Genomic DNA, 17,038 nt, shown 5'->3' with positions numbered 1-17,038 from the left:
CACTCTGGGACATTCTGATCTCTCACTTAATTGCTCCTGACTCATTGCCAGAAAAACGGATGCAATAAAAATAATTAATTTCTCTTTTATGTTGTATTCTCTCTGTTCCATCATTTCTTTGTTGATAAAGATCTCAAGAAGACATGCCACTCAGTAGGAGATTTACCTTCACATTTAAGCACATGTGAAACATAAGTGGGAGTTGGAGAGTAAAGGCCACTGGGAACTTAAAATAGACCAAAAAAGTAAACATGATATTAAAGGACTGTGGGTGCTTCAGAACATGCCCTGTTTCAGTTCTAGAGCTAGTTCTACCCTTGCATCCAATGCTGGAAAAAGAAGATAATCCACCACAGAGAAATTAGGGCATAATGTTTAACTTTCATCCCATACAATGTTTTCTTTCCCTAGATAGTGCTTCTTGGGACTTAAAATATGCAATATGCTAATGAAACCAACAGCACAGAGGTCAATGAGTCTAGGAGGCCATGCATGCAGGCGGGGAGTGTTGCAGAAAAGGAAACTTTTTTCACACACTTCTTCTAAAAGCATACATCTCACATATTTTATAGTTACAGATATTACCAAAGCAGGAGAGAAAAAAAGAGTAATTGCCAAATGTACACAAAGGCTAAAGATGTTTCAACAGTTTGTAAAGAAATAAAGCAAACAGACCTCAGAAACAGCCCCTGGTTTAGATCAAGAACTCAGTGCATCATAAATTTAAAGCAGATGAAAAGTTCAGAGAGCTCTGAGACAATCAGCTGCAACAGTGCCCAGAGAGCAGTGGTCTTTGTGAAACTGTAAGAGACAATTATGTGTCAAGTCTTCCCAAGCAAGGAGATTACAATAAGAGAGATTTCAGCAAGTTAATAGAGTCCTTTCAGTCTAGAACTTGTGATAATGTATTCTCTCTCGTTTTCCCCAAAAGAGCAGGAGGAGATGCCACCACAAGTGAAACAGTACCTTTATGACAGTCATGTATGGAAAAGGACCACTCAAGAAGCAGGCAGAAACAGCAGGTTGAGTCCTACCGGAATTCAGGTGCCGCACAAAGGTCACGTTTCAGTCTTACTTCACCGTATCTTTACATTTGATACTTTACTGGAAACCGAATTAGACTATGATAAATACAATATCATCTCAAAGAAAGGAACCAGAACAAGAGACAATAGATTCAGAGGTGAAACACGAACGAGCAGGCAGTTAAAGCTAAGGTCTTATTTACACCTACAAGCTCAGAGAAGTCCAGTTATCCCCTCTGGTTTGTCAACCTGTCTCTGGGACCCCAAGGAGGACGTAGCGCTCAGAGGAGGCCTTAGGAGTGCTGAGCAGAGGGGATCACCCTTGTGCCTTCCGGCTGGGGGAGAAAGATGGAGGACCTGCCAGGGCGTGCCAAGTGCTGCCTTTGACACCCCGTGGGAGAAAGCAGGGGAGCCCAGAGGGCTGGCCAGCAGCGCTGGGCTGTGGGCAGGGCCTGTGGGACTTGGTCCTGCAGCCTCTGAGGAAGGCACGAGGTGTTAGCCAGTGAGCCCTCTTGCCGTATGTGCCTGGAGACATCTGCCACAGCCAGAGTGACATGACGGGGCCCCAAGAAGACAGGGCCGAGGCCTCGGTGACTGGCGTGAAACACCGATGCCGAGAACAAGACAAGAGATGGAGGGGATGGAGTGGGCAGTGGCATTCTGCTAAGCCCAGACGTGTGTGCCGGGGCAGCAGTGCTGCCAGGGCAAGCGCTGTGGATGAGGACAGCCTGTCGTGATGTCCCTGACCAGTGGACAGCGACTTCACCAAGTGATGGGTTCCGATGCCATCGAGCCCCCGGTTTTGGCGACAGGTTTTGTTGTCACCAAGGGATGGACGGAGACGTGTCCAGGTGACGGACTCTGATGTCACCTAGCAACGGCTTGGAACGTCCCTGAGCAATGGATTGTGACCAGGCGACCCTCAGTGCCTACGAGCGGGTGCTGAGTCTCACCCGGTGGGCTCGTGCCCAGACTCCAGCTGAGCAGTTGGCGAGGCTGGAGTGCTGAGTGAGGCCTTCGGTGCTGGTGTCGTGCTCGGGGAGTTGTTCGTTGCAGCTCTCCGTGTGCGACCCCAGAGCCAGTGCAGGATTGCAGGATTTTGCCCGGCCCTGCCAGGTTCAGGCAGCCGGGACACCCAGGAGGTGCGCTCGCAGCAGCAGAGGTGAGCTGGCCGGGGAGGTGGGAGGGTTTCCTTCTTGAGGGACCTGGGCATTTCTTCCACCTCTCCCCGGGCCAACCAATGACGGTGGCCTCTCTTCCTTTTCTAGCGTGACACCCGCTGCTGCGGCACCAGGGAGAGGGAGCGGCTCAACATCCCCAGCTCCCCCCAGCCCCGACCCCACAGCCGGTGCAGGATTTTCCCCGGCCCTGCCAGGTTCAGGCAGCCGGGACACCCAGGAGGTGTGCTCGCAGCAGCAGAGGTGAGCTGGCCGGGGAGGTGGGAGGGTTTCCTTCTTGAGGGACCTGGGCATTTCTTCCACCTCTCCCCGGGCCAACCAGTGACGGTGGCCTCTCTTCCTTTTCTAGCGTGACACCCGCTGCTGCGGCACCAGGGAGCGGCTCAACATCCCCAGCTCCCCCCAGCCCACTGCAGCCAGTGGAGAGCATGGCCACAGAGCTGAAGGACCGCTGTCCAATATGCCTGGACAGCTGGGAGGAGGCCAGCTATGTGATGCCATGCCTCCACCAGTTCTGCTATCTGTGCATCTTGCAGTGGGCTGAAACCAAACCCGAGTGCCCCCTCTGCAAGAGGAGGATCCTCTCCATCTTGCACTCGGTGCGGGCGGACAATGACTACATGGAGCATGTCATTACACCACCTGGGACATCACCAGTCATTGTCCGCCAGGCGGCAGGAGCTCCCAGACCCCAGGGCGCCCACCACCTCCATCGCCGTGGGGCAGCGCAAGGACGGGCGGCAGAAGGGGTGCCCAGGCATCCTGCGGGCGGCCTCCAGCCCCCAAACTGGTTGAGCCATTTTGAGAACCATCCAACGCTCTTCCAGACCCTGCAGTCCTGGGTCCATCAGGAGCTGGAGGAGCTCTTTGGCAACAGGGTGCTGGAGGCAGCCACGGCAGAGAACACCAACACGGGCATCCCGACCAACAGCAGGACGGACGCAGAGCTGCCGGTCCAGATGCTGGGAGGCTCCGTCCAAAACCGCACAGTGACACGTGCACAACAGCGTGCACATGTCACTGTGCAAGGGCCCAGCAGAGAGGCCCGTCGTCCCCTGGGCCAGCAGGATGCCCAGGCTGCCGGGGGGCTGGAGGGCAGCCCCGCGGGTGCTCCCAGCCCTGCTGCCTCCCCAAGAGGGTGTCTCGCCCCCAGTGCAGCCCTGTCTGGCAGCCCTGTGAGATCCAGCGGGGAGGAGCTCCCCGGCGCCTCACCCACTGCCACTGGCGGGAGTCCTGGCAGCTACCCCTCTGCTCCCACTGCCACCTCTGCGGAGCAAGAAGAGGCCCACGTGCAGCCACGGGAGGCTGTGCCTGGGCCCTCCACTTCCAGCTGGGGCAGTAAACGCTTCCCCGGGGGGCCACGGCGACCCCCAAAGAGGAAGACTGGCAGCTCTGAGGCCTCTCCACAAAACAAGAAATCAGCACCACGCCGGTGACCGTGGAGGGTGCCTCAGGGCATGACCAAAACAGGACCGCGCCATCGTCTGGGACATCTGCCAGCCCTCAAGGGCTCCCAGCCCCCTAAACCCAATTATCCAAGTAAAATAAATGCATTGAAACTACAGAAAAAGTGTCAGTGTCACTAACAGTGCAGGTGGCCTTGCTATCCTCACCCTTTTTTAGGTTTTTTTTTTGGCTGAGGCAGCTGGGATGTAACGCTGAGGGGTCCTTCTCTGTGTGCCCCGTACTATTTCCTTGTTCCCCACAAAGGCAGGTGCTGCCCAGATCCAGGCCTGCACCTCTGCAGCTGGTTCCAGGGCAGAAGTTTCCAGCTGGGGGCTCTCCAGGGCCAGCGCGTGCCCCACCACTCATCACCCCAGGCCTGGCCTCCTCAGTGCACCCTCTGCTCCTGTGTCCCAGAGCTCTGCTCTCCTACCAGCCTGCACTGCCCAGCGCAGCCTCGCCACGGCAGCACACAAATCCTTCATCTTGCATGGAGTCATGACTTGGTGCTGCTCGCTGCATCGAGGAGAGGAAGAGGAGAGGGAGGTGCTGAGCTCTCCCCCCTGCGATCCAGCGATGGGCTGCATGGCAGTGGTTCAAAGCTGCATCAGAGGAGGTTCACACTTGATATTAGGAAACCTTTCTTTACCAAGAGGGCGGGCAGACACTGGAACAGGCTCCCTAGAGCCAGCAGGTCGATGCCCCGTGCCTGTCAGTGCCTTGAAAGGAGGTACTTGGACAACGCCCTTCACAGCAGGCTTTACCTTCTGGTCAGGCCTGGAGTGCTTCTTGCCATTGAATCCCTGAGTCATAGGTTCTGTTGTTACTGAGGGATGGACTTCACACTACATCACTTTACAATCACATCACAGTTACGATCACTGTTGTGGTCTTGCACGTCTTCAGGCAGATTTTTAATTCATTTTTTGGGGATTACATACCGTCATTCAGTTTTTAGAGAGATTCTCTCTCCTTTTCCCCAAAAGAGCAGGAGGAGATGCCACCACAGGTGAAACAGTACCTCTACGACAGTCATGTATGGAAAAGGACAACTAAAGAAGCAGGCAGCAGCACACTCCAGCACTGAAAACATGCAAGCAGACATCTGACAGTCTGGAATTACCTGTTTACTGTCACCTGTATTTGCTCACTGATTTTTGTAGAAAAGTCAGTCAACAGCTATTCCTTATAAATATTTTTTTTTTTTTCTGGGTAGACCTACAGCCAAAACTACATAAAGACAGACTTCATTTCATGCTATCACAATCCTTTAGTAACAGCTCCACACCAGTCGTTGAATACAAACACTTTTCCCTGACAGAGCCTGAAATCTATGGCCTGAACCTTTGATTATGACAATATTTTTCTTTGAATTCTGGGAGCGTGCTTTTCTTTCTCAAGATACCAGCCTGACACAAATCACTACTTAATATCACAACTTCTTCTTCAGAGCCAACAATATACATATTCACAGTACTGCTGCCTCCGTGAAAACGACACTCCTGCTTGTCTCAGGCAGGACAGCGGGAAAGGGCAGGCAGCAGAAACAGCAGGTTGAGTCCTACCGGAATTCAGGTGCCGCACAAAGGTCACGTTTCAGTCTTACTTCACCATATCTTTACATTTGATACTTTACTGGAAACCGAATTAGACTATGATAAATACAATATCATCTCAAAGAAAGGAACCAGAACAAGAGACAATAGATTCAGAGGTGAAACATGAACGAGCAGGCAGTTAAAGCTAAGGTCTTATTTACACCTACAAGCTCAGAGAAGTCCAGTTATCCCCTCTGGTTTGTCAACCTGTCTCTGGGACCCCAAGGAGGACGTAGCGCTCAGAGGAGGCCTTAGGAGTGCTGAGCAGAGGGGATCACCCTTGTGCCTTCCGGCTGGGGGAGAAAGATGGAGGACCTGCCAGGGCGTGCCAAGTGCTGCCTTTGACACCCCGTGGGAGAAAGCAGGGGAGCCCAGAGGGCTGGCCAGCAGCGCTGGGCTGTGGGCAGGGCCTGTGGGACTTGGTCCTGCAGCCTCTGAGGAAGGCACGAGGTGTTAGCCAGTGAGCCCTCTTGCCGTATGTGCCTGGAGACATCTGCCACAGCCAGAGTGACATGACGGGGCCCCAAGAAGACAGGGCCGAGGCCTCGGTGACTGGCGTGAAACACCGATGCCGAGAACAAGACAAGAGATGGAGGGGATGGAGTGGGCAGTGGCATTCTGCTAAGCCCAGACGTGTGTGCCGGGGCAGCAGTGCTGCCAGGGCAAGCGCTGTGGATGAGGACAGCCTGTCGTGATGTCCCTGACCAGTGGACAGCGACTTCACCAAGTGATGGGTTCCGATGCCATCGAGCCCCCGGTTTTGGCGACAGGTTTTGTTGTCACCAAGGGATGGACGGAGACGTGTCCAGGTGACGGACTCTGATGTCACCTAGCAACGGCTTGGAACGTCCCTGAGCAATGGATTGTGACCAGGCGACCCTCAGTGCCTACGAGCGGGTGCTGAGTCTCACCCGGTGGGCTCGTGCCCAGACTCCAGCTGAGCAGTTGGCGAGGCTGGAGTGCTGAGTGAGGCCTTCGGTGCTGGTGTCGTGCTCGGGGAGTTGTTCGTTGCAGCTCTCCGTGTGCGACCCCAGAGCCAGTGCAGGATTGCAGGATTTTGCCCGGCCCTGCCAGGTTCAGGCAGCCGGGACACCCAGGAGGTGCGCTCGCAGCAGCAGAGGTGAGCTGGCCGGGGAGGTGGGAGGGTTTCCTTCTTGAGGGACCTGGGCATTTCTTCCACCTCTCCCCGGGCCAACCAATGACGGTGGCCTCTCTTCCTTTTCTAGCGTGACACCCGCTGCTGCGGCACCAGGGAGAGGGAGCGGCTCAACATCCCCAGCTCCCCCCAGCCCCGACCCCACAGCCGGTGCAGGATTTTCCCCGGCCCTGCCAGGTTCAGGCAGCCGGGACACCCAGGAGGTGTGCTCGCAGCAGCAGAGGTGAGCTGGCCGGGGAGGTGGGAGGGTTTCCTTCTTGAGGGACCTGGGCATTTCTTCCACCTCTCCCCGGGCCAACCAGTGACGGTGGCCTCTCTTCCTTTTCTAGCGTGACACCCGCTGCTGCGGCACCAGGGAGCGGCTCAACATCCCCAGCTCCCCCCAGCCCACTGCAGCCAGTGGAGAGCATGGCCACAGAGCTGAAGGACCGCTGTCCAATATGCCTGGACAGCTGGGAGGAGGCCAGCTATGTGATGCCATGCCTCCACCAGTTCTGCTATCTGTGCATCTTGCAGTGGGCTGAAACCAAACCCGAGTGCCCCCTCTGCAAGAGGAGGATCCTCTCCATCTTGCACTCGGTGCGGGCGGACAATGACTACATGGAGCATGTCATTACACCACCTGGGACATCACCAGTCATTGTCCGCCAGGCGGCAGGAGCTCCCAGACCCCAGGGCGCCCACCACCTCCATCGCCGTGGGGCAGCGCAAGGACGGGCGGCAGAAGGGGTGCCCAGGCATCCTGCGGGCGGCCTCCAGCCCCCAAACTGGTTGAGCCATTTTGAGAACCATCCAACGCTCTTCCAGACCCTGCAGTCCTGGGTCCATCAGGAGCTGGAGGAGCTCTTTGGCAACAGGGTGCTGGAGGCAGCCACGGCAGAGAACACCAACACGGGCATCCCGACCAACAGCAGGACGGACGCAGAGCTGCCGGTCCAGATGCTGGGAGGCTCCGTCCAAAACCGCACAGTGACACGTGCACAACAGCGTGCACATGTCACTGTGCAAGGGCCCAGCAGAGAGGCCCGTCGTCCCCTGGGCCAGCAGGATGCCCAGGCTGCCGGGGGGCTGGAGGGCAGCCCCGCGGGTGCTCCCAGCCCTGCTGCCTCCCCAAGAGGGTGTCTCGCCCCCAGTGCAGCCCTGTCTGGCAGCCCTGTGAGATCCAGCGGGGAGGAGCTCCCCGGCGCCTCACCCACTGCCACTGGCGGGAGTCCTGGCAGCTACCCCTCTGCTCCCACTGCCACCTCTGCGGAGCAAGAAGAGGCCCACGTGCAGCCACGGGAGGCTGTGCCTGGGCCCTCCACTTCCAGCTGGGGCAGTAAACGCTTCCCCGGGGGGCCACGGCGACCCCCAAAGAGGAAGACTGGCAGCTCTGAGGCCTCTCCACAAAACAAGAAATCAGCACCACGCCGGTGACCGTGGAGGGTGCCTCAGGGCATGACCAAAACAGGACCGCGCCATCGTCTGGGACATCTGCCAGCCCTCAAGGGCTCCCAGCCCCCTAAACCCAATTATCCAAGTAAAATAAATGCATTGAAACTACAGAAAAAGTGTCAGTGTCACTAACAGTGCAGGTGGCCTTGCTATCCTCACCCTTTTTTAGGTTTTTTTTTTGGCTGAGGCAGCTGGGATGTAACGCTGAGGGGTCCTTCTCTGTGTGCCCCGTACTATTTCCTTGTTCCCCACAAAGGCAGGTGCTGCCCAGATCCAGGCCTGCACCTCTGCAGCTGGTTCCAGGGCAGAAGTTTCCAGCTGGGGGCTCTCCAGGGCCAGCGCGTGCCCCACCACTCATCACCCCAGGCCTGGCCTCCTCAGTGCACCCTCTGCTCCTGTGTCCCAGAGCTCTGCTCTCCTACCAGCCTGCACTGCCCAGCGCAGCCTCGCCACGGCAGCACACAAATCCTTCATCTTGCATGGAGTCACGACTTGGTGCTGCTCGCTGCATCGAGGAGAGGAAGAGGAGAGGGAGGTGCTGAGCTCTCCCCCCTGCGATCCAGCGATGGGCTGCATGGCAGTGGTTCAAAGCTGCATCAGAGGAGGTTCACACTTGATATTAGGAAACCTTTCTTTACCAAGAGGGCGGGCAGACACTGGAACAGGCTCCCTAGAGCCAGCAGGTCGATGCCCCGTGCCTGTCAGTGCCTTGAAAGGAGGTACTTGGACAACGCCCTTCACAGCAGGCTTTACCTTCTGGTCAGGCCTGGAGTGCTTCTTGCCATTGAATCCCTGAGTCATAGGTTCTGTTGTTACTGAGGGATGGACTTCACACTACATCACTTTACAATCACATCACAGTTACGATCACTGTTGTGGTCTTGCACGTCTTCAGGCAGATTTTTAATTCATTTTTTGGGGATTACATACCGTCATTCAGTTTTTAGAGAGATTCTCTCTCCTTTTCCCCAAAAGAGCAGGAGGAGATGCCACCACAGGTGAAACAGTACCTCTACGACAGTCATGTATGGAAAAGGACAACTAAAGAAGCAGGCAGCAGCACACTCCAGCACTGAAAACATGCAAGCAGACATCTGACAGTCTGGAATTACCTGTTTACTGTCACCTGTATTTGCTCACTGATTTTTGTAGAAAAGTCAGTCAACAGCTATTCCTTATAAATATTTTTTTTTTTTTCTGGGTAGACCTACAGCCAAAACTACATAAAGACAGACTTCATTTCATGCTATCACAATCCTTTAGTAACAGCTCCACACCAGTCGTTGAATACAAACACTTTTCCCTGACAGAGCCTGAAATCTATGGCCTGAACCTTTGATTATGACAATATTTTTCTTTGAATTCTGGGAGCGTGCTTTTCTTTCTCAAGATACCAGCCTGACACAAATCACTACTTAATATCACAACTTCTTCTTCAGAGCCAACAATATACATATTCACAGTACTGCTGCCTCCGTGAAAACGACACTCCTGCTTGTCTCAGGCAGGACAGCGGGAAAGGGCAGGCAGCAGAAACAGCAGGTTGAGTCCTACCGGAATTCAGGTGCCGCACAAAGGTCACGTTTCAGTCTTACTTCACCATATCTTTACATTTGATACTTTACTGGAAACCGAATTAGACTATGATAAATACAATATCATCTCAAAGAAAGGAACCAGAACAAGAGACAATAGATTCAGAGGTGAAACATGAACGAGCAGGCAGTTAAAGCTAAGGTCTTATTTACACCTACAAGCTCAGAGAAGTCCAGTTATCCCCTCTGGTTTGTCAACCTGTCTCTGGGACCCCAAGGAGGACGTAGCGCTCAGAGGAGGCCTTAGGAGTGCTGAGCAGAGGGGATCACCCTTGTGCCTTCCGGCTGGGGGAGAAAGATGGAGGACCTGCCAGGGCGTGCCAAGTGCTGCCTTTGACACCCCGTGGGAGAAAGCAGGGGAGCCCAGAGGGCTGGCCAGCAGCGCTGGGCTGTGGGCAGGGCCTGTGGGACTTGGTCCTGCAGCCTCTGAGGAAGGCACGAGGTGTTAGCCAGTGAGCCCTCTTGCCGTATGTGCCTGGAGACATCTGCCACAGCCAGAGTGACATGACGGGGCCCCAAGAAGACAGGGCCGAGGCCTCGGTGACTGGCGTGAAACACCGATGCCGAGAACAAGACAAGAGATGGAGGGGATGGAGTGGGCAGTGGCATTCTGCTAAGCCCAGACGTGTGTGCCGGGGCAGCAGTGCTGCCAGGGCAAGCGCTGTGGATGAGGACAGCCTGTCGTGATGTCCCTGACCAGTGGACAGCGACTTCACCAAGTGATGGGTTCCGATGCCATCGAGCCCCCGGTTTTGGCGACAGGTTTTGTTGTCACCAAGGGATGGACGGAGACGTGTCCAGGTGACGGACTCTGATGTCACCTAGCAACGGCTTGGAACGTCCCTGAGCAATGGATTGTGACCAGGCGACCCTCAGTGCCTACGAGCGGGTGCTGAGTCTCACCCGGTGGGCTCGTGCCCAGACTCCAGCTGAGCAGTTGGCGAGGCTGGAGTGCTGAGTGAGGCCTTCGGTGCTGGTGTCGTGCTCGGGGAGTTGTTCGTTGCAGCTCTCCGTGTGCGACCCCAGAGCCAGTGCAGGATTGCAGGATTTTGCCCGGCCCTGCCAGGTTCAGGCAGCCGGGACACCCAGGAGGTGCGCTCGCAGCAGCAGAGGTGAGCTGGCCGGGGAGGTGGGAGGGTTTCCTTCTTGAGGGACCTGGGCATTTCTTCCACCTCTCCCCGGGCCAACCAATGACGGTGGCCTCTCTTCCTTTTCTAGCGTGACACCCGCTGCTGCGGCACCAGGGAGAGGGAGCGGCTCAACATCCCCAGCTCCCCCCAGCCCCGACCCCACAGCCGGTGCAGGATTTTCCCCGGCCCTGCCAGGTTCAGGCAGCCGGGACACCCAGGAGGTGTGCTCGCAGCAGCAGAGGTGAGCTGGCCGGGGAGGTGGGAGGGTTTCCTTCTTGAGGGACCTGGGCATTTCTTCCACCTCTCCCCGGGCCAACCAGTGACGGTGGCCTCTCTTCCTTTTCTAGCGTGACACCCGCTGCTGCGGCACCAGGGAGCGGCTCAACATCCCCAGCTCCCCCCAGCCCACTGCAGCCAGTGGAGAGCATGGCCACAGAGCTGAAGGACCGATGTCCAATATGCCTGGACAGCTGGGAGGAGGCCAGCTATGTGATGCCATGCCTCCACCAGTTCTGCTATCTGTGCATCTTGCAGTGGGCTGAAACCAAACCCGAGTGCCCCCTCTGCAAGAGGAGGATCCTCTCCATCTTGCACTCGGTGCGGGCGGACAATGACTACATGGAGCATGTCATTACACCACCTGGGACATCACCAGTCATTGTCCGCCAGGCGGCAGGAGCTCCCAGACCCCAGGGCGCCCACCACCTCCATCGCCGTGGGGCAGCGCAAGGACGGGCGGCAGAAGGGGTGCCCAGGCATCCTGCGGGCGGCCTCCAGCCCCCAAACTGGTTGAGCCATTTTGAGAACCATCCAACGCTCTTCCAGACCCTGCAGTCCTGGGTCCATCAGGAGCTGGAGGAGCTCTTTGGCAACAGGGTGCTGGAGGCAGCCACGGCAGAGAACACCAACACGGGCATCCCGACCAACAGCAGGACGGACGCAGAGCTGCCGGTCCAGATGCTGGGAGGCTCCGTCCAAAACCGCACAGTGACACGTGCACAACAGCGTGCACATGTCACTGTGCAAGGGCCCAGCAGAGAGGCCCGTCGTCCCCTGGGCCAGCAGGATGCCCAGGCTGCCGGGGGGCTGGAGGGCAGCCCCGCGGGTGCTCCCAGCCCTGCTGCCTCCCCAAGAGGGTGTCTCGCCCCCAGTGCAGCCCTGTCTGGCAGCCCTGTGAGATCCAGCGGGGAGGAGCTCCCCGGCGCCTCACCCACTGCCACTGGCGGGAGTCCTGGCAGCTACCCCTCTGCTCCCACTGCCACCTCTGCGGAGCAAGAAGAGGCCCACGTGCAGCCACGGGAGGCTGTGCCTGGGCCCTCCACTTCCAGCTGGGGCAGTAAACACTTCCCCGGGGGGCCACGGCGACCCCCAAAGAGGAAGACTGGCAGCTCTGAGGCCTCTCCACAAAACAAGAAATCAGCACCACGCCGGTGACCGTGGAGGGTGCCTCAGGGCATGACCAAAACAGGACCGCGCCATCGTCTGGGACATCTGCCAGCCCTCAAGGGCTCCCAGCCCCCTAAACCCAATTATCCAAGTAAAATAAATGCATTGAAACTACAGAAAAAGTGTCAGTGTCACTAACAGTGCAGGTGGCCTTGCTATCCTCACCCTTTTTTAGGTTTTTTTTTTGGCTGAGGCAGCTGGGATGTAACGCTGAGGGGTCCTTCTCTGTGTGCCCCGTACTATTTCCTTGTTCCCCACAAAGGCAGGTGCTGCCCAGATCCAGGCCTGCACCTCTGCAGCTGGTTCCAGGGCAGAAGTTTCCAGCTGGGGGCTCTCCAGGGCCAGCGCGTGCCCCACCACTCATCACCCCAGGCCTGGCCTCCTCAGTGCACCCTCTGCTCCTGTGTCCCAGAGCTCTGCTCTCCTACCAGCCTGCACTGCCCAGCGCAGCCTCGCCACGGCAGCACACAAATCCTTCATCTTGCATGGAGTCATGACTTGGTGCTGCTCGCTGCATCGAGGAGAGGAAGAGGAGAGGGAGGTGCTGAGCTCTCCCCCCTGCGATCCAGCGATGGGCTGCATGGCAGTGGTTCAAAGCTGCATCAGAGGAGGTTCACACTTGATATTAGGAAACCTTTCTTTACCAAGAGGGCGGGCAGACACTGGAACAGGCTCCCTAGAGCCAGCAGGTCGATGCCCCGTGCCTGTCAGTGCCTTGAAAGGAGGTACTTGGACAACGCCCTTCACAGCAGGCTTTACCTTCTGGTCAGGCCTGGAGTGCTTCTTGCCATTGAATCCCTGAGTCATAGGTTCTGTTGTTACTGAGGGATGGACTTCACACTACATCACTTTACAATCACATCACAGTTACGATCACTGTTGTGGTCTTGCACGTCTTCAGGCAGATTTTTAATTCATTTTTTGGGGATTACATACCGTCATTCAGTTTTTAGAGAGATTCTCTCTCCTTTTCCCCAAAAGAGCAGGAGGAGATGCCACCACAGGTGAAACAGTACCTCTACGACAGTCATGTATGGAAAAGGACAACTAAAGAAGCAGGCAGCAGCACACTCCAGCACTGAAAACATGCAAGCAGACATCTGACAGTCTGGAATTACCTGTTTACTGTCACCTGTATTTGCTCACTGATTTTTGTAGAAAAGTCAGTCAACAGCTATTCCTTATAAATATTTTTTTTTTTTTCTGGGTAGACCTACAGCCAAAACTACATAAAGACAGACTTCATTTCATGCTATCACAATCCTTTAGTAACAGCTCCACACCAGTCGTTGAATACAAACACTTTTCCCTGACAGAGCCTGAAATCTATGGCCTGAACCTTTGATTATGACAATATTTTTCTTTGAATTCTGGGAGCGTGCTTTTCTTTCTCAAGATACCAGCCTGACACAAATCACTACTTAATATCACAACTTCTTCTTCAGAGCCAACAATATACATATTCACAGTACTGCTGCCTCCGTGAAAACGACACTCCTGCTTGTCTCAGGCAGGACAGCGGGAAAGGGCAGGCAGCAGAAACAGCAGGTTGAGTCCTACCGGAATTCAGGTGCCGCACAAAGGTCACGTTTCAGTCTTACTTCACCATATCTTTACATTTGATACTTTACTGGAAACCGAATTAGACTATGATAAATACAATATCATCTCAAAGAAAGGAACCAGAACAAGAGACAATAGATTCAGAGGTGAAACATGAACGAGCAGGCAGTTAAAGCTAAGGTCTTATTTACACCTACAAGCTCAGAGAAGTCCAGTTATCCCCTCTGGTTTGTCAACCTGTCTCTGGGACCCCAAGGAGGACGTAGCGCTCAGAGGAGGCCTTAGGAGTGCTGAGCAGAGGGGATCACCCTTGTGCCTTCCGGCTGGGGGAGAAAGATGGAGGACCTGCCAGGGCGTGCCAAGTGCTGCCTTTGACACCCCGTGGGAGAAAGCAGGGGAGCCCAGAGGGCTGGCCAGCAGCGCTGGGCTGTGGGCAGGGCCTGTGGGACTTGGTCCTGCAGCCTCTGAGGAAGGCACGAGGTGTTAGCCAGTGAGCCCTCTTGCCGTATGTGCCTGGAGACATCTGCCACAGCCAGAGTGACATGACGGGGCCCCAAGAAGACAGGGCCGAGGCCTCGGTGACTGGCGTGAAACACCGATGCCGAGAACAAGACAAGAGATGGAGGGGATGGAGTGGGCAGTGGCATTCTGCTAAGCCCAGACGTGTGTGCCGGGGCAGCAGTGCTGCCAGGGCAAGCGCTGTGGATGAGGACAGCCTGTCGTGATGTCCCTGACCAGTGGACAGCGACTTCACCAAGTGATGGGTTCCGATGCCATCGAGCCCCCGGTTTTGGCGACAGGTTTTGTTGTCACCAAGGGATGGACGGAGACGTGTCCAGGTGACGGACTCTGATGTCACCTAGCAACGGCTTGGAACGTCCCTGAGCAATGGATTGTGACCAGGCGACCCTCAGTGCCTACGAGCGGGTGCTGAGTCTCACCCGGTGGGCTCGTGCCCAGACTCCAGCTGAGCAGTTGGCGAGGCTGGAGTGCTGAGTGAGGCCTTCGGTGCTGGTGTCGTGCTCGGGGAGTTGTTCGTTGCAGCTCTCCGTGTGCGACCCCAGAGCCAGTGCAGGATTGCAGGATTTTGCCCGGCCCTGCCAGGTTCAGGCAGCCGGGACACCCAGGAGGTGCGCTCGCAGCAGCAGAGGTGAGCTGGCCGGGGAGGTGGGAGGGTTTCCTTCTTGAGGGACCTGGGCATTTCTTCCACCTCTCCCCGGGCCAACCAATGACGGTGGCCTCTCTTCCTTTTCTAGCGTGACACCCGCTGCTGCGGCACCAGGGAGAGGGAGCGGCTCAACATCCCCAGCTCCCCCCAGCCCCGACCCCACAGCCGGTGCAGGATTTTCCCCGGCCCTGCCAGGTTCAGGCAGCCGGGACACCCAGGAGGTGTGCTCGCAGCAGCAGAGGTGAGCTGGCCGGGGAGGTGGGAGGGTTTCCTTCTTGAGGGACCTGGGCATTTCTTCCACCTCTCCCCGGGCCAACCAGTGACGGTGGCCTCTCTTCCTTTTCTAGCGTGACACCCGCTGCTGCGGCACCAGGGAGCGGCTCAACATCCCCAGCTCCCCCCAGCCCACTGCAGCCAGTGGAGAGCATGGCCACAGAGCTGAAGGACCGATGTCCAATATGCCTGGACAGCTGGGAGGAGGCCAGCTATGTGATGCCATGCCTCCACCAGTTCTGCTATCTGTGCATCTTGCAGTGGGCTGAAACCAAACCCGAGTGCCCCCTCTGCAAGAGGAGGATCCTCTCCATCTTGCACTCGGTGCGGGCGGACAATGACTACATGGAGCATGTCATTACACCACCTGGGACATCACCAGTCATTGTCCGCCAGGCGGCAGGAGCTCCCAGACCCCAGGGCGCCCACCACCTCCATCGCCGTGGGGCAGTGCAAGGACGGGCAGCAGAAGGGGTGCCCAGGCATCCTGCGGGCGGCCTCCAGCCCCCAAACTGGTTGAGCCATTTTGAGAACCATCCAACGCTCTTCCAGACCCTGCAGTCCTGGGTCCATCAGGAGCTGGAGGAGCTCTTTGGCAACAGGGTGCTGGAGGCAGCCACGGCAGAGAACACCAACACGGGCATCCCGACCAACAGCAGGACGGACGCAGAGCTGCCGGTCCAGATGCTGGGAGGCTCCGTCCAAAACCGCACAGTGACACGTGCACAACAGCGTGCACATGTCACTGTGCAAGGGCCCAGCAGAGAGGCCCGTCGTCCCCTGGGCCAGCAGGATGCCCAGGCTGCCGGGGGGCTGGAGGGCAGCCCCGCGGGTGCTCCCAGCCCTGCTGCCTCCCCAAGAGGGTGTCTCGCCCCCAGTGCAGCCCTGTCTGGCAGCCCTGTGAGATCCAGCGGGGAGGAGCTCCCCGGCGCCTCACCCACTGCCACTGGCGGGAGTCCTGGCAGCTACCCCTCTGCTCCCACTGCCACCTCTGCGGAGCAAGAAGAGGCCCACGTGCAGCCACGGGAGGCTGTGCCTGGGCCCTCCACTTCCAGCTGGGGCAGTAAACGCTTCCCCGGGGGGCCACGGCGACCCCCAAAGAGGAAGACTGGCAGCTCTGAGGCCTCTCCACAAAACAAGAAATCAGCACCACGCCGGTGACCGTGGAGGGTGCCTCAGGGCATGACCAAAACAGGACCGCGCCATCGTCTGGGACATCTGCCAGCCCTCAAGGGCTCCCAGCCCCCTAAACCCAATTATCCAAGTAAAATAAATGCATTGAAACTACAGAAAAAGTGTCAGTGTCACTAACAGTGCAGGTGGCCTTGCTATCCTCACCCTTTTTTAGGTTTTTTTTTTGGCTGAGGCAGCTGGGATGTAACGCTGAGGGGTCCTTCTCTGTGTGCCCCGTACTATTTCCTTGTTCCCCACAAAGGCAGGTGCTGCCCAGATCCAGGCCTGCACCTCTGCAGCTGGTTCCAGGGCAGAAGTTTCCAGCTGGGGGCTCTCCAGGGCCAGCGCGTGCCCCACCACTCATCACCCCAGGCCTGGCCTCCTCAGTGCACCCTCTGCTCCTGTGTCCCAGAGCTCTGCTCTCCTACCAGCCTGCACTGCCCAGCGCAGCCTCGCCACGGCAGCACACAAATCCTTCATCTTGCATGGAGTCATGACTTGGTGCTGCTCGCTGCATCGAGGAGAGGAAGAGGAGAGGGAGGTGCTGAGCTCTCCCCCCTGCGATCCAGCGATGGGCTGCATGGCAGTGGTTCAAAGCTGCATCAGAGGAGGTTCACACTTGATATTAGGAAACCTTTCTTTACCAAGAGGGCGGGCAGACACTGGAACAGGCTCCCTAGAGCCTGCAGGTCGATGCCCCGTGCCTGTCAGTGCCTTGAAAGGAGGTACTTGGACAACGCCCTTCACAGCAGGCTTTACCTTCTGGTCAGGCCTGGAGTGCTTCTTGCCATTGAATCCCTGAGTCATAGGTTCTGTTGTTACTGAGGAATGGACTTCACACTACATCACTTTACAA

General features: G+C 56.8%; 5 protein-coding genes across 6 annotated transcripts in view; 4 read left to right on the top strand and 1 right to left on the bottom strand.

The window, feature by feature from the left end:
• TRPM3 (transient receptor potential cation channel subfamily M member 3) overlaps nucleotides 1-17,038 on the bottom strand; it is a 437,387-nt gene that overhangs the window by 202,370 nt on the left and 217,979 nt on the right. The window lies entirely within an intron of this gene.
• On the top strand, nucleotides 1,580-3,639 carry LOC147596313 (uncharacterized). The gene is made up of 3 exons (XM_086770492.1): nucleotides 1,580-1,615; nucleotides 2,294-2,369; nucleotides 2,624-3,639. The coding sequence occupies exons 1-3, from the start codon at nucleotides 1,580-1,582 to the stop codon at nucleotides 3,637-3,639; spliced, it is 1,128 nt and encodes a 375-aa protein (XP_086626618.1).
• On the top strand, nucleotides 5,757-7,816 carry LOC147596312 (uncharacterized). Its single transcript, XM_086770488.1, has 3 exons — nucleotides 5,757-5,792; nucleotides 6,471-6,546; nucleotides 6,801-7,816. The coding sequence occupies exons 1-3, from the start codon at nucleotides 5,757-5,759 to the stop codon at nucleotides 7,814-7,816; spliced, it is 1,128 nt and encodes a 375-aa protein (XP_086626614.1).
• LOC147596311 (uncharacterized) lies at nucleotides 9,934-11,993 on the top strand. The gene is made up of 3 exons (XM_086770483.1): nucleotides 9,934-9,969; nucleotides 10,648-10,723; nucleotides 10,978-11,993. The coding sequence occupies exons 1-3, from the start codon at nucleotides 9,934-9,936 to the stop codon at nucleotides 11,991-11,993; spliced, it is 1,128 nt and encodes a 375-aa protein (XP_086626609.1).
• On the top strand, nucleotides 14,111-16,170 carry LOC147596310 (uncharacterized). Its single transcript, XM_086770482.1, has 3 exons — nucleotides 14,111-14,146; nucleotides 14,825-14,900; nucleotides 15,155-16,170. The coding sequence occupies exons 1-3, from the start codon at nucleotides 14,111-14,113 to the stop codon at nucleotides 16,168-16,170; spliced, it is 1,128 nt and encodes a 375-aa protein (XP_086626608.1).

The sequence above is a fragment of the Chlamydotis macqueenii genome, chromosome Z, assembly GCF_036417535.1.
Source record: "Chlamydotis macqueenii isolate bChlMac1 chromosome Z, bChlMac1.mat, whole genome shotgun sequence".
Taxonomy (NCBI): domain Eukaryota; kingdom Metazoa; phylum Chordata; class Aves; order Otidiformes; family Otididae; genus Chlamydotis; species Chlamydotis macqueenii.
This window is presented reverse-complemented; position numbering and strand designations above follow the sequence as displayed.

Excerpts from the sequence above, each read along its gene's own strand:
- LOC147596313 (XM_086770492.1), top strand. The coding sequence starts at position 1,580 with ATGACGGGGCCCCAAGAAGACAGGGCCGAGGCCTCG. Across the intron at positions 1,616-2,293 it reads AAGACAGGGCCGAGGCCTCG|CGTGACACCCGCTGCTGCGG; the intron begins GTGACTGGCGTG and ends TTCCTTTTCTAG. Across the intron at positions 2,370-2,623 it reads CCCCCAGCCCCGACCCCACA|TGGAGAGCATGGCCACAGAG; the intron begins GCCGGTGCAGGA and ends CACTGCAGCCAG.
- LOC147596312 (XM_086770488.1), top strand. The coding sequence starts at position 5,757 with ATGACGGGGCCCCAAGAAGACAGGGCCGAGGCCTCG. Across the intron at positions 5,793-6,470 it reads AAGACAGGGCCGAGGCCTCG|CGTGACACCCGCTGCTGCGG; the intron begins GTGACTGGCGTG and ends TTCCTTTTCTAG. Across the intron at positions 6,547-6,800 it reads CCCCCAGCCCCGACCCCACA|TGGAGAGCATGGCCACAGAG; the intron begins GCCGGTGCAGGA and ends CACTGCAGCCAG.
- LOC147596311 (XM_086770483.1), top strand. The coding sequence starts at position 9,934 with ATGACGGGGCCCCAAGAAGACAGGGCCGAGGCCTCG. Across the intron at positions 9,970-10,647 it reads AAGACAGGGCCGAGGCCTCG|CGTGACACCCGCTGCTGCGG; the intron begins GTGACTGGCGTG and ends TTCCTTTTCTAG. Across the intron at positions 10,724-10,977 it reads CCCCCAGCCCCGACCCCACA|TGGAGAGCATGGCCACAGAG; the intron begins GCCGGTGCAGGA and ends CACTGCAGCCAG.
- LOC147596310 (XM_086770482.1), top strand. The coding sequence starts at position 14,111 with ATGACGGGGCCCCAAGAAGACAGGGCCGAGGCCTCG. Across the intron at positions 14,147-14,824 it reads AAGACAGGGCCGAGGCCTCG|CGTGACACCCGCTGCTGCGG; the intron begins GTGACTGGCGTG and ends TTCCTTTTCTAG. Across the intron at positions 14,901-15,154 it reads CCCCCAGCCCCGACCCCACA|TGGAGAGCATGGCCACAGAG; the intron begins GCCGGTGCAGGA and ends CACTGCAGCCAG.